The sequence below is a fragment of the Jaculus jaculus genome, chromosome 17 (assembly GCF_020740685.1).
Source record: "Jaculus jaculus isolate mJacJac1 chromosome 17, mJacJac1.mat.Y.cur, whole genome shotgun sequence".
Lineage (NCBI taxonomy): Eukaryota > Metazoa > Chordata > Mammalia > Rodentia > Dipodidae > Jaculus > Jaculus jaculus.
Genome location: NC_059118.1, coordinates 63174691 through 63186747, shown reverse-complemented (window position 1 = coordinate 63186747; position 12057 = coordinate 63174691). Strand labels below are relative to the sequence as shown.

Here is a 12057-nt window from a genome sequence, read left to right as displayed (position 1 = left end):
TTGTCTTTTTCTTCTTCTTTTATTTTTTGAGGCAGGGCCTCACTCTACTCTAGCTCAGAATGGCCTTGAACTCTGTAGGCTAGGCTGGCCTTGAACCCACAGTGATCCTTGTTAGTTGTAATAAGCTGCTTCTCAGAAGTGTGAAAACTGACAGAGCATGAGAACTGAACCACAAAACAATTTCCTGGGATCCAGGAGCCCAGCTCACGGGGAGAATACCTGCCTAAGCCCTCCCCACCACTGAGGGGTTGGGGGGTGGGGGGGGCACAGGGTGGGGTGAGGCTTTTCAAGTCATCCTGTAGAAAAGTTACTTAAAGCTGTACCTACATTATATGTGCTCCTGCATGGGGCACAGTCTAACCCCATCGGACAAGGAAGCCCCTTTTGTTACCAGCTGAAGACATCGAGACTCTCTGTAATGCCTTTCTCCCTCCCTCCCTTCCTTCTTTTCTTCCTTGTGTCTTGGGATTTGAGAATGTTGCTTTAGAATTGGATAAAATTAGGGCTGGAGGGATGGCTCAGCAGTTAAGGCACTTGCTTGTGGAGCCTAATGACCCAGGTTTGATTCCCCAGGACCCACATAAGCCAGATGTACAAGTGGCACTGTGTCTGGAGTTTGTTTGCAGTGGCTGAAGGCCCTGGTGTGCCCATTCTCTCTCGCTTGCTCTCTCTCTCTCTTTCTTTCTCTGCCTCTTGCTCTCATAAACAAACATTTTTAAAAAAAGAATCAGAAAAAATTATACCACATGCATCAAGTCACTCATAAGACAGAGGCATAGATATTTGTAATACTTTATTTTCTTATTTATATTTATGTATCTGGACTCACTAGGGTCTCTTGCTGCCACAAGTTTTGCGCCTGGCTTTATATTGGGACTGAGCAATCAAACCCAGGCCATTAGGCCTTTGACGAGCTATCACTCCAGCCCTGCGACACTTTCCTGGTGTATACCTAGCCTAATCCTGTAGATACCAGAGGTGCAACATGTAACTTCGTACTGTCCAGGTGCTTTTATGATCAATAAATTCACACAACATCATGAATACCGAGGGAAAGCTTCCAGATCTTTTTATTTTATTTTGTTTATTTGAGAGACAGAGAATGGGCACACCAGGGGCTCTAGCCACTGCACACGAACTCCAGATGCATGCGCCACCTTGTGCATCTGGCTCACATGGATCCTGGGGAATCAAACCTGGGTGCTTAGGCTTCACAGCCAGGCACCTTACCTGCTAAGCAGTCCCCCCAGCCCAGCTCTTCAGATCTTAAGCACCCGCACTCTGCTATCAGCATGCCTGAAATTTCCCTCCAGTGGCACGAGACACGTACAGCTGGAAGTTGGAGCGTGGCTTCTTGGGGCCGGAACAGAGTTTGCACTTGACGTATAAACTAGTGGAATGGTTTAGAAATCTGGAGATTCCTTATTCTATAGGACCACGTGTCCTAAAATAGTCCTTTTGTCTGAATAAATAGAATAGTTCACTTTATAGTTCGTTCCCATCCTATTAATGCCTGTCAAGTTTATGAATGTCTTCCAACAAAAAGCAAGACATTGAGCAACACTTCTGGGTAATACTTGCAAGAACTTGAAGGGAGATTTTTGGAGATTATGAAGTTTTAAAAAGGCAGAAGCCACTGTATAATTATACTCCATGTTTCTTAACTAATGAAAATTCAGGGGGTGTAAATGTAGTTCAGTGATGAGCGCTTGCCTAGCATCTGGGGCGCTGAGTTCCATCCACAGCGCAGCAAAGTGATGGTGGTTGTGGTAAAGCAGGTCAAGTAGGGGCTGCAGAGATGGCTCAGTGGTGAGAGTGCTGGTTTGCAGAGCCTGGAGGCCCAGGTTTGATTTCCCAGTACCCACATAAAGCCAGGTGTTTGGGTGGCACATGTGTCTGGGGTCTTATTGCAGTGGTAGGAGGACCTGGCATTGCCCATCCCCTCCCTCTCGTTTGCTGTTTTGAACACGAATGCGTGCTCTCTCCTTCTGCTTGCAAATGCAAATATTCCTGAAAATAATGAAGTTCAAATGCCAGGGCCCACATATAAAATGTAAACCCTTTAGAAGAAATAAGGTGGGTTTTTTTGTGGTTGTCAGGTCACATTTTTGTATGTGTGCTTCTTGCAGACACATGAAGATCCATGAGAAGGACCCTAACAGCGGTGCTGCAGCCCCTCCATCGTCCCCTCTGAAGCGTAGGCGGTTGTCCTCCAAGAGGAAACTGAGTCATGATGCTGAGTCAGAAAGAGAAGACCCAGCACCAGCTAAAAAGGTCCTGTGGGCTCCTGGCACATCTGTGTCCCAGCATGGGGATTTGGACCAGAGTAGAATACATCTGTCTTTACTGTCACAGTGTGGGGACCTGGCAGATGCCCATCCTGGGCTTTTTTTTTTTAATATCTATCTATTTGAGAGAAAAAGGCAGATGGACAGAATGGGCATGGCAGGGCCTCTGGCCACTGCAAATGAACTCTAGATGCATGCAAAGTTAGAAGAAAGGAGTACCTGTGTGTGCTTTCTTCGTAGGGACCACTGCTTAGCCGGTGACGAAATGAAGGGCTGTAATTGTTCCGTGTGCTTCACTCTGTCGAGCTACTGTGGAAGCGTCATTAGCCTTAGGGACTATTTTTTGGGGGGGCAGGGGTGAGGTGCCGAGGTAGCATCTTACCCTACCCAGGCTGACCTGGAACTTTGGGGCTCTAGACTGGCCTTGAACTCATAGTGATCCTCCTGCCTCAGCTTCCCAACTGCTGGGGTTAATGGTATGTGCTTCCATGCCTGGCTATAAGAGATTCTTTTGCCCTTGCTTTTATTCCTAGTGAAGCCTGACAGATAGTAGGTGTCCCCTCAGTACTCGTTGGGTAGGTGAGGGTACTTTGCTTATATGAGTGAGTGGGCGAATGAGTGAGGGGCGGGTGGTCAGTCACACTTCGCGTGGACGGAGAACACTTCCCTTCAGTCAGTCTCTAGACTGAGGTTCTGTGTGAGATCTTCTTTGTGACTTCACTTTTCTCTTTTCCCTAAGATGGTAGAAGACGGGCAGTCAGGTGACGTGGAGAAGAGGACTGATGAAGTCTTTCACTGCCCAGTCTGTTTCAAGGAGTTTGTTTGCAAATATGGACTGGAGACTCACATAGAGACCCATTCAGATAACCCACTAAGGTAAGGAAAAGTAAGAAAAAGCTTGATCTCTGGAACTGTTCATTGGTATTTCTCCTGGCATGGGACATTCTTTCCTTTTCTAATATTCCAATCTGAGCTCCAGTGACTGAACTTGTTTACAAGAACGCGAGCAAGGCGGTCACAGGCACTTGAGGGTGGCGCAAAGGCTGGGCTGCGGGCGGCGGCGGCGGCGGCGGCTGTAATCAGGGCTATGCGCACTTTGCCCCGTCGGTTTTGTCAAGTAAGGCACCTATGAATCCCCCATGCAGCGCAGAATCTGGTGGGTGCTTTGAATGACAGACACGTTGTTTTTGCAAAAGGTTTCATAACTGAAATGACTGTCAGCCATAAGCGGGTGAGTGACCTGGACAGGGCCAGGGGTGCTTTGCACGCCCCAGCACAGGGGTGGCCCATAGCTGGGACTCAGAAGTGTGTAGACTGAGCTGGACAATGACCAAGTGAGCAGCGTAGCTAAGAGAATTCTGCTGTGTGCAGGCCGTAAATGTGCCTGCTGCGTTCCCATGGAGGTGAGAATGCCCGTTTCGGTGGCCCGGCTTCGGGTGTAGCTCCTCAGGCTGCAGTGTTGCTGGGTCCTTGCTTCACTAGGTGAGAAGTGTGGGTAGCAGTGGATGGTTTGGCGGGATGGGACATGGTGGGGACACTCCTGTTTCTCTCTACCTTCTCTAGTAGCTGGAATCAGGCAGGAAATCTGGGTTGCTTGCTTGTTGCAACACAGTGGATAGCCCGGGCTGCCTGCTAACCTCTTCTGTAGCCAAAGATAACCTTGAACTTCTGAGCGCCTGTGCAACCACTCCTTCATTATGCCAGGCTGGGCATCAAACCCAGTGCTTCAAGCACGCAAGCCCAGACTGACCTTAAACTCACTCTGTAGCCCAGGCTGGCTTCAAACTCATGCTGATCCTCCTAGCTCAGCTTCCCAGGTGCCGAGATGAAAGGCGTGCACCACCACGCCCAGCCAGTCTCATTTTCTTGATGAACGGATAGCTTAATTTTTTTTCTTTTTTGAAGAATGTTTTTCTGCCAAATAGCATTTTAATTTTTTTAATATTTATTTGTGTGTGTGTGAGAGAGAGAAAGAGACAGACAGACACTATGGGCTTATTGCCTCTGCAGATGAACTCCAGATGCATGTGTCATTTATGCATCTGGCTTTACATGGGTTCTGGTTATTGGGGAATCAAACCCGGGGCCTACAGGCTTTGCAAGCAAGCACCTTTAACCACTGAGCCATCACCCTAGACCAACATTTCATTTATTTATTTATTTTTATTTGAGAGAGAGAGAATGGGCATGCCAGGGCAGGGCCTCCAGCCACTGAAAAAAAAAAAAATCTCCAGATGCATGCACCACCTTGTACATCTCGCTTACATGGGTCCTGGGGAATTGAACCTGGGTCCTTTGGCTTTGCAGACAAGCGCCTTAACTGCTAGCCATCTCCCCAGCCCTAATCAACCTTTTAAATTCTACTGCTATCCATTTATGCATTAAAAGGAATAAAGAGCTATGTGGGAGCTTCTGCTCATGCTCCCAGCTGAAGGCCTGTCTGTGAGCAGAACGTGGGCTCCTCTGTGGCCACAACCTTGGGTTAGAAGACTTCTTGGGAGTGTAGGAATGTTAACATCTGTTTGCCTGAATCCCTTATGCAGCTAGATTTCCCTGTTGGGACACATGTTTAATTGGGAATTGGGGATAAAAAGGCTTGAGTAAGCTCTAGACTATGTCAGGGGAAAAGCTTAATTGTACTGTAACTGCAAGCTAGGTCGAGTGTCATTATCCTTAATCACACTAGCTACACAATTCCACTGGGGGGGGAGAGAACGAGTGGAGAATTTAAGATGCCTAGCAATGAAGTGTCATACAACACCTTCGTGGAACTCCCCATTATCAAGAACGTGGCTCATGGCTGGCCAGCATCCAGAGGAGTTCCCGTTTCAGTCACTCTTGAGGAGGAAGGTCCTGCTCCAGAAGGATCCAGACATTGACAGGCGCTTGGGACTGTCTGCTCACATGTGACCCCCCCTCACCATCAGGTGCATCTGGATCCCAGCTTCCCTGTCCTTCACATTAAAGCAAGGTTAGGTCAGCCATCCCTGAGTTGTTTTCCAGGCCTTAAAGTCTAAATTTTGTTTATTTTGTGTTTTCAAGGTAGGGCCTTATTCTAAGCCAAGCTGATCTGGAACTCACTCTCCAGCACCAACGCTGGCCTCAAACTCAGAGCAGCCCTCCTTCCTCAGCCTGCCCGGTGTTGGGATCAAAGGCTTGTGCCACCATACCCAGATCTTAAAGTCTGTAATTTAAAAATCTGTCTCTTAACTGTTCTCTTATCTGGCTCTTCCTCTTGTCAAAGACACTCTGTTCTGAGAGATTCAGGAACTTGTCTTTGTGGTTTCATCATCCATAGGAACCCTGGGATATTGGCTTGTGGAAGATGGTGAATGTTAAAATATTTTCCTACACCAAGAGCCTAAAGTTATCAGACAAGCCTCACAGGGGAGTTGTGGGCAGATATAAGAACAGCCCATGGGACCCTAATTCCCGTTCAGTATTCTTGCCAAGCAGCCAGGAGCTTGCTGTTCATGTGTGTGTGTGTGTGTGTTTAACATTTTATTTATTTGAAAGAGAAAGAATGGTGCACCAGGGCCTCAAGCCACTGTAGATGAACTCCAGACCCATGTTCCCCCTTGTGCATCTGGCTTACGTGGGTCCTGGAGAATCGAACCAGGATACTTTGGCTTTGCAGGCAAACTCCTTAACTGCTAAGGCATCTCTCCAGCCCTCTCTTCTGTATATTTTATCTAATTTTTTTTTTAAGGTAGGGTCTCACTGTGGCCCAAGCTGACCTGGAATTCACTCCGTAGACTCAGGGTGGCCTTGAACTCACAATCATCCTCCTACCTCTGCCTCCCGAGTGCTGGGATTAAAGGCATGTGCCACCACACCCAGTTTATTTTATCTAACTTTATATTTTATTTTTTGATTAGGAACAAAATCTTACCTACCTGCCCCTTTTTAAATTTAATTTTTTATTTATTTGCAAGCAGAGAGAGATAAAAGAAAAGCGAGACAGGCAGAAAGAGAGAATAGACACTCTAAGGCCTCCAGCTGCTGCAAATGTACTCCAAATGGATGTACCACTTTGTCCATTTGGCTTTCTGTGGATACTGGGGAATCGAACCCAGGCCATTAGGATTTTCAGACAAGCACCTTAACCTCTTAGCCATCTCTCCAGCCCCTACCTACCCCTTTCTTTTTTTTTTAAATATATATTTTTTTAATTTTTTATTTATTTATTTGAGAGCGACAGACACAGAGAGAAAGACAGATAGAGGGAGAGAGAGAGAATGGGCGCGCCAGGACTTCCAGCCTCTGCAAACGAACTCCAGACACGTGCGCCCCCTTGTGCATCTGGCTAACGTGGGACCTGGGGAACCGAGCCTCGAACTGGGGTCCTTAGGCTTCACAGGCAAGCGCTTAACCGCTAAGCCATCTCTCCAGCCCCTACCTACCCTTTCTGATTGACTCTCCCAAAAGATTTCTAAGCAGCTTGAGCCGAGCAGCGTAGTGTGCAGCAGTGGCAAAGGAAGATCACGTGGGCTCTTCTGAAAAGCTGCTCTGCGCAAGGGGCTGGGTCCCCTGGCAAAGCTTTCTGGGTCAGGATCCTCCCTTCTCAGAGTGGACGGAGGGGTAGTTACACAAGGTGCCTGGTCGCAGTCCATGGGCAAGACAAGCTTGACTCGGTGGGTAAGTCACCTGCCCCATGTGCAAGGCCAGTGGCTGATAGGCCGTGAGGTAGTGCCTCCACTCTTTCCTTACCTCCTCTGACAACATCCTTCCTTGAGGGCTCAGCTGAGGAACTGTCCTAGCCTCACAGGGACTCAGCCTTTCGTCACACTGACCCCACAGCAGTAGCCATGGGCACCCCCCAAAAAGGGAAGCTTGCTGTCTTTTTTGTGGGAGTTGAGCAACCCAGCCCCCTGTCTAATGGCTCTATCTAGTAACTCTTGTGAGGTGAGGTAGGGCTGGCTTCTGAAAACCAACCGAGTTGATTATGTAACATGGTTGAGGCTAGAGAGATGGCTCAGTGGTTAAAGGCTCTTGCTTGTATATATCATAGTTAATTTCTTTTTCTTCTCTGCTTTTCTTCCATATAACATCCAGCTAACAGAGGAAGCCTTGCGGGAGGCATGGACCAGTAGGGGCCTAGGTGGGTGATGAACTGTGACTGATGAGAGACTGTTTGTTATAGAATGAAAACAGACACCAACTCCATGTTCAGACCCAAAGGCAGCAGAGCCACAGAGGTGGGACACTTCCAGTTTAGACAGAAAGTCTCTAACTTAAAAATAGCTGTTGGTTTCTTTCTCCTGCCCTCCCTTCCCATCACAGCTGGCTAGGTGCCCATTGTTCCTAAAGAAAGTGTTAGAAATCCAAACTCCTGTAAACACCGCATGTTTTCCTCCACCCTGAAAAGTTGGCATTTAACAGAAGGAAGACATAAAGCCACTGGTAATGGTCCCAGCTCTCAGGGTCAGATACTTACGCACGCCCATCTGCACAGGTCCCTGAGCAAGGGGAAGAGGCACTGGTGTTTAGACTGCAGGTGAGGGCCGTGGTGTTTGGAGAACGGGCACGATGCAGAGGAGGTGGGATGTCTCTCTTTGGGGTTAGAAGACAAAAAACAAACAAACAAAAAAAATGAGACGTGGGCCAGGAGCGTAGCTTGGTGGCAGAGAATGTGCTTAGCTCAAGTGAGGCAGGGGGAAAGAAACAGGCGAACCTAAGCGTGCTGTGGCTGACTGCGCCTGTGCAGTGGATACCGGCGTCCGCCTGTAACCAGCAGAAAGACGGCTAGTGGCACACTTTGCTCTCTTGCTGTCTCGCGCATGCAGTGCTTGGTGGGCAGTCACAGCCCCTCTAAATAGACACCAACCACGTCCAGTGCCCGCAGAGCAGGCGGGCCCTGCCGTCAGGACTGAACGGCACTTTTCTGGGGCAGGCTGGTGCCTGGGTGCTCACCATGGTGACGATGCTGCCACCAGAGCAAAACAAGAGACCAGGTGATAGGTGATTCTGACTTTATTTCAGTCAAAATGTGTCAGCAAATAATTGAGCCTTCGTTTTGGTAGTGCTGGGCATGGCTAGGCTTGGGCAAACAGGGATGTTTGAGATGAGGTTCCGCGGCCCGTGAGGAAACGGGAGGCGTTCAGGGCTGGGAAGGGCGCAGTGGCCGTTTCTTTGCGCCTGACAGCGCGTCGTGGTGCTGTTGCGTTCCTTGCACGTTACGTTGTTGAGCTTGAGGTGGTTTGAACTTGCAGGCAGTACAGTACCGTGTCAGGAACTGGTACGCGGGAAGCTGACAGGGCCTTGGGAAGGTACCCAAGGCTCAGTCAGGAAAGCAGGCTGAAGGCCAGGTATGTGACCTGCCCACACAGCCTGGTCATAGCACCCCTTGGTAGAAGGTGCCAGAACGTCTTCTGCATTCTCCACTGTTCTAAGAAACATCTAACATCCTCAGCGTGGGGCAGGGGTGAAGAAAGAATCTGTCAGAGTCCAGGGATCCAAGAGTCAGCCTGGTAGAAACACATATTTGTTTATTTAAGAGAGAGAAAGAGGCAGAGAGAGAGAAAAAATGGGCACACCAGGGCCTCCAGCCACGGCAAATGAACTCCAGGTGCATGTGCCACCTTGTGCATCTAGCTTATGTGGGTCCTGGGGAATCAAACCGGGGTCCTTTGGCTTTGCAGGCCTTAACCGTTAAGCCATCTCTCCAACCCAGAAACACTGGTAAAATGACGCTGGGGGCTAGGGACAGAGGGCTGAGGCCCGTAAGGGGCGGGCACCTCCTGGCCTGGCATTGGAACTGCCTCACTCCCCTCCCCACATCTGCCACTGCAAAGCCCCTCACCCGCCCCATCGGCACGAGACAGCCTCGCTGGCTGGGTGCTGGGCCCTGCCGGGCAGTGTGGGAGGAGAGGCTCCGTCTCGGCAGTTACTACGCATATGACTGGGGAGGGAGGGCAGTGCAGCGGTGGGTGTCCGTTCTCTCCCCAGGACGGTGCGGGAGGGCGGGCTGAGGGGCGAGGAATGTCTGATAGGGTGGGGCTCCCAGGAGAGGCTGTTTGCGCTTACTCCTTCTGGCCCCTGGAGACCGAGGAGGAAAAATGAAGCATGAAATCCCTGTTGAAAAGGAATGCCAGCCAGTCTCCATTATGAGCAAGGAATTCCGTATCGGGGAATGAGCCTGGCCAGGTGGCAGCTTTCCAGCAGGTACTTCTCAGGTTCTCCACCCAGCGTGGCAGGGAGGGTCCGTGTTCGGGCATGCTCTGGGCTTTAAGGATGCAGTGCATGTCGGGAAGGAGCTAGAGCATCTGCAGGTATCTGTCCTCTGAGCAAACAGCGTGCCACATGTCTCCAGCCCGTTGCTACCTGGCACTGCCATGTCTCGGGCGAGCAGAGATTCAGTTTCCCCAGCTGGAAAATAGATGCGATAATGTTTCTGCTGTTTCTGAGTAGGACATGTGTGTGTGTGTGCGTGTGCGCACGTGTGTGCATGCCAAGGCCTGTTGCCGCTGCAACAAAGTCCAGATGCATGTGTCACTTTGCATCTGGCTTTACATGGATGCTGGGAAATTGAACTGGGCCAGCAGGCGTTGCCAGCAAGCACCTTTAACCACTGAGCCATCACCCCGGCCTCTCTCTTTTAATACTTTAAGCACTCTAACGTATACCGTTAGGATTTGCTATAGCCTTTCTTGGTGACCTCATTCCAGTGGAACTTGGGGGTCAAATTCCAGGACTTCTCCAGAGCACACTTGACTGGACCAAGAGCATGACAGTGCGTGGCCCTTTGCCGTCGTCACGAGGAGCTCGCTCTGTCTAGCCCCACTGCTGTAGAGAGCGGGAAACTGAGTAGCTGTTTAAATTTGCTTTGAGTCCTGCCTCCCAAGTGTCGTAATCCTTATAAATGTGTCAAAAGGCAGATACTTAGAAGCTTGAAGGGTCTTGATGCCTTTAAATAATAGAACAATGCATCATTTTTCTTAGATTGTAGGAAAATCCTGAGAGTCTAAAGAACTGAGCTTCCTAATGTTTGAAATTTGACAATATGGTCTTCCAGAAATATGCTGTGTAAAATTAATTTTTAAAGTTACTCTGGTAGGCGTGGTGGCGCACACCTTTAACCCCAGCACTCGGGAGGTGGAAGTAGGAGGATCGCCGTGAGTTCGAGGCCACCTTGAGACTTCATAGTGAATTCCAGGTCAGCCTGGGCTAGAGCGAGACCCTTTCTCAAAAACCCAAAACAGCAACAAGTTAACCCTTTCATATTGTGTGGTTGGTGGGGTGGGGAGAGACTACTTATCTATGCCTTCCCTACACCCCGCTTTTCACTCTCCTCTCCTTTCTTCCCTCCCTTCTTCTCTTTCTCCCTCTCTCTCCAGCCTCACATACCTAAGCTGGCTTCCCACTCACTATGCAGCTGAGTGCGACCTTGAGCTCCTGATTCTCCTGTCTCCACCTCCCAAGTGCTAGGATTACGGGCATGACCCACCATGCCAGCTCTGTCGTCGCCCCCACACACCCCACTTTTTAAGATAGAGTCTTGCTGGCCTCCGGCTCCTGGCAGTCCTCCCCCACAGCCTCCTGAGTGCTGCTGTCACGGCGCCTTGCCTAACACGAGCACCACAGCCATGAACGTGGCCTGGACTTCCCTGGCTTGCTGGAGAGTGACGAGGTCCCGAGGGCTAGCAGCGTGGTCGCTTCTTTGGGCTGTTCTGTGAAGCTTTCTCTGTAACCTCAGGATTTCCATCTTCTAGAAAGTGACACTCACAAATGAAATACTACTATGACAAGCACTGGCAGACCTCACCCTACATTGTTTAGCTACAAGGCTTAACAAAGAAAAAGATGGGGTGGAGAGATGGCTTAGCAGTTAAGGAGCTGGCCCGCAAAGCCTAAGGACCCAGGTTCAATTCTCCAGGTCCCACATAAGCCAGATGTACATAGTGGCACATGCACCAGGAGCTTGTTTGCAGTGGCTGTAGGCCCTGGCACACCCATTCTCATTCCTTGTCCCTCTCTCTGACAGGAAGGGAGGGAGGGAGGGAGGGAGGGAGGGAGGGAGGGAGGGAGGAAGGGAAGAAGGAAGGGGAGAAAGAAAGAAGAGAAAAAAAGTATTAAAAAACAAAAGAAACAGACTATAGGTGTCCTTGTTTCCCACTTGTACAAGTCATATTTCTGATAATTTACTGTCAGGCTAGGCTCTCGTTTTCTTTTTTCTTCTTTCCTTCTTTTTTTTTTTTTTTTCCTTTGTAACCTGATAGGCAAATAAATACTCTAACCTCTACACTATATCCTCAGCCCCAGAAGGAGTTTTTAATTCGTGGTGGCATGTGTTCATGCTCCCCATTTTTGGTGTTTTCTGAAGGTTATTTGGAATACATTGCCAGATAATGATTACAGAGGTTGGTATTTCAGGGTTGTTCACTTATTTAATAGTGGTAGCCTTATAATTCTCTCCTTCCCTCCCTTCTTTCCTTCCTTGACAACGTCTTGCTAGGTTGGCCTTGAACTCAAAATCCTCCTATTTCAGACTCTGAAGTTCTGGGTTGCAGGCTTATGTCACTGTGCATTCATTCGTTTTTTCAAGTTTTTAAGAAACTATTTTGGGCTGATTTTTTTTTTTTTTTTTAAGAGGTAGGGTTTCACTGTAGCCCAGGCTGATCTGGAATTTACTGTGTAGTCTTAGGCTGGCCTTGAACTCACAGTGATCCTCCTACCCCTGCCTCCCAAGTGCTGGGATTAAAAGATGAACACCATCACCAGCTTGGGCTGATTCTTTCATCCTTCCTCCTTGTAGTGAATGTGGATGTCT

The 12057-nt window shown here is 49.1% G+C and overlaps 1 protein-coding gene across 6 annotated transcripts in view; it reads left to right on the top strand.

Moving 5' to 3' along the window:
* The window catches only part of Rreb1 (ras responsive element binding protein 1), a 159209-nt gene that overhangs the window by 110726 nt on the left and 36426 nt on the right, over window positions 1-12057 (top strand). For all 6 annotated transcript variants that reach the window (XM_045136425.1, XM_045136424.1, XM_045136428.1 and 3 more), the window contains 2 exons: window positions 2130-2274; window positions 3028-3164. In XM_045136425.1, coding sequence (XP_044992360.1) covers window positions 2130-2274; window positions 3028-3164 — 282 coding nt within the window. The remainder of the gene's footprint in view (window positions 1-2129; window positions 2275-3027; window positions 3165-12057) is intronic.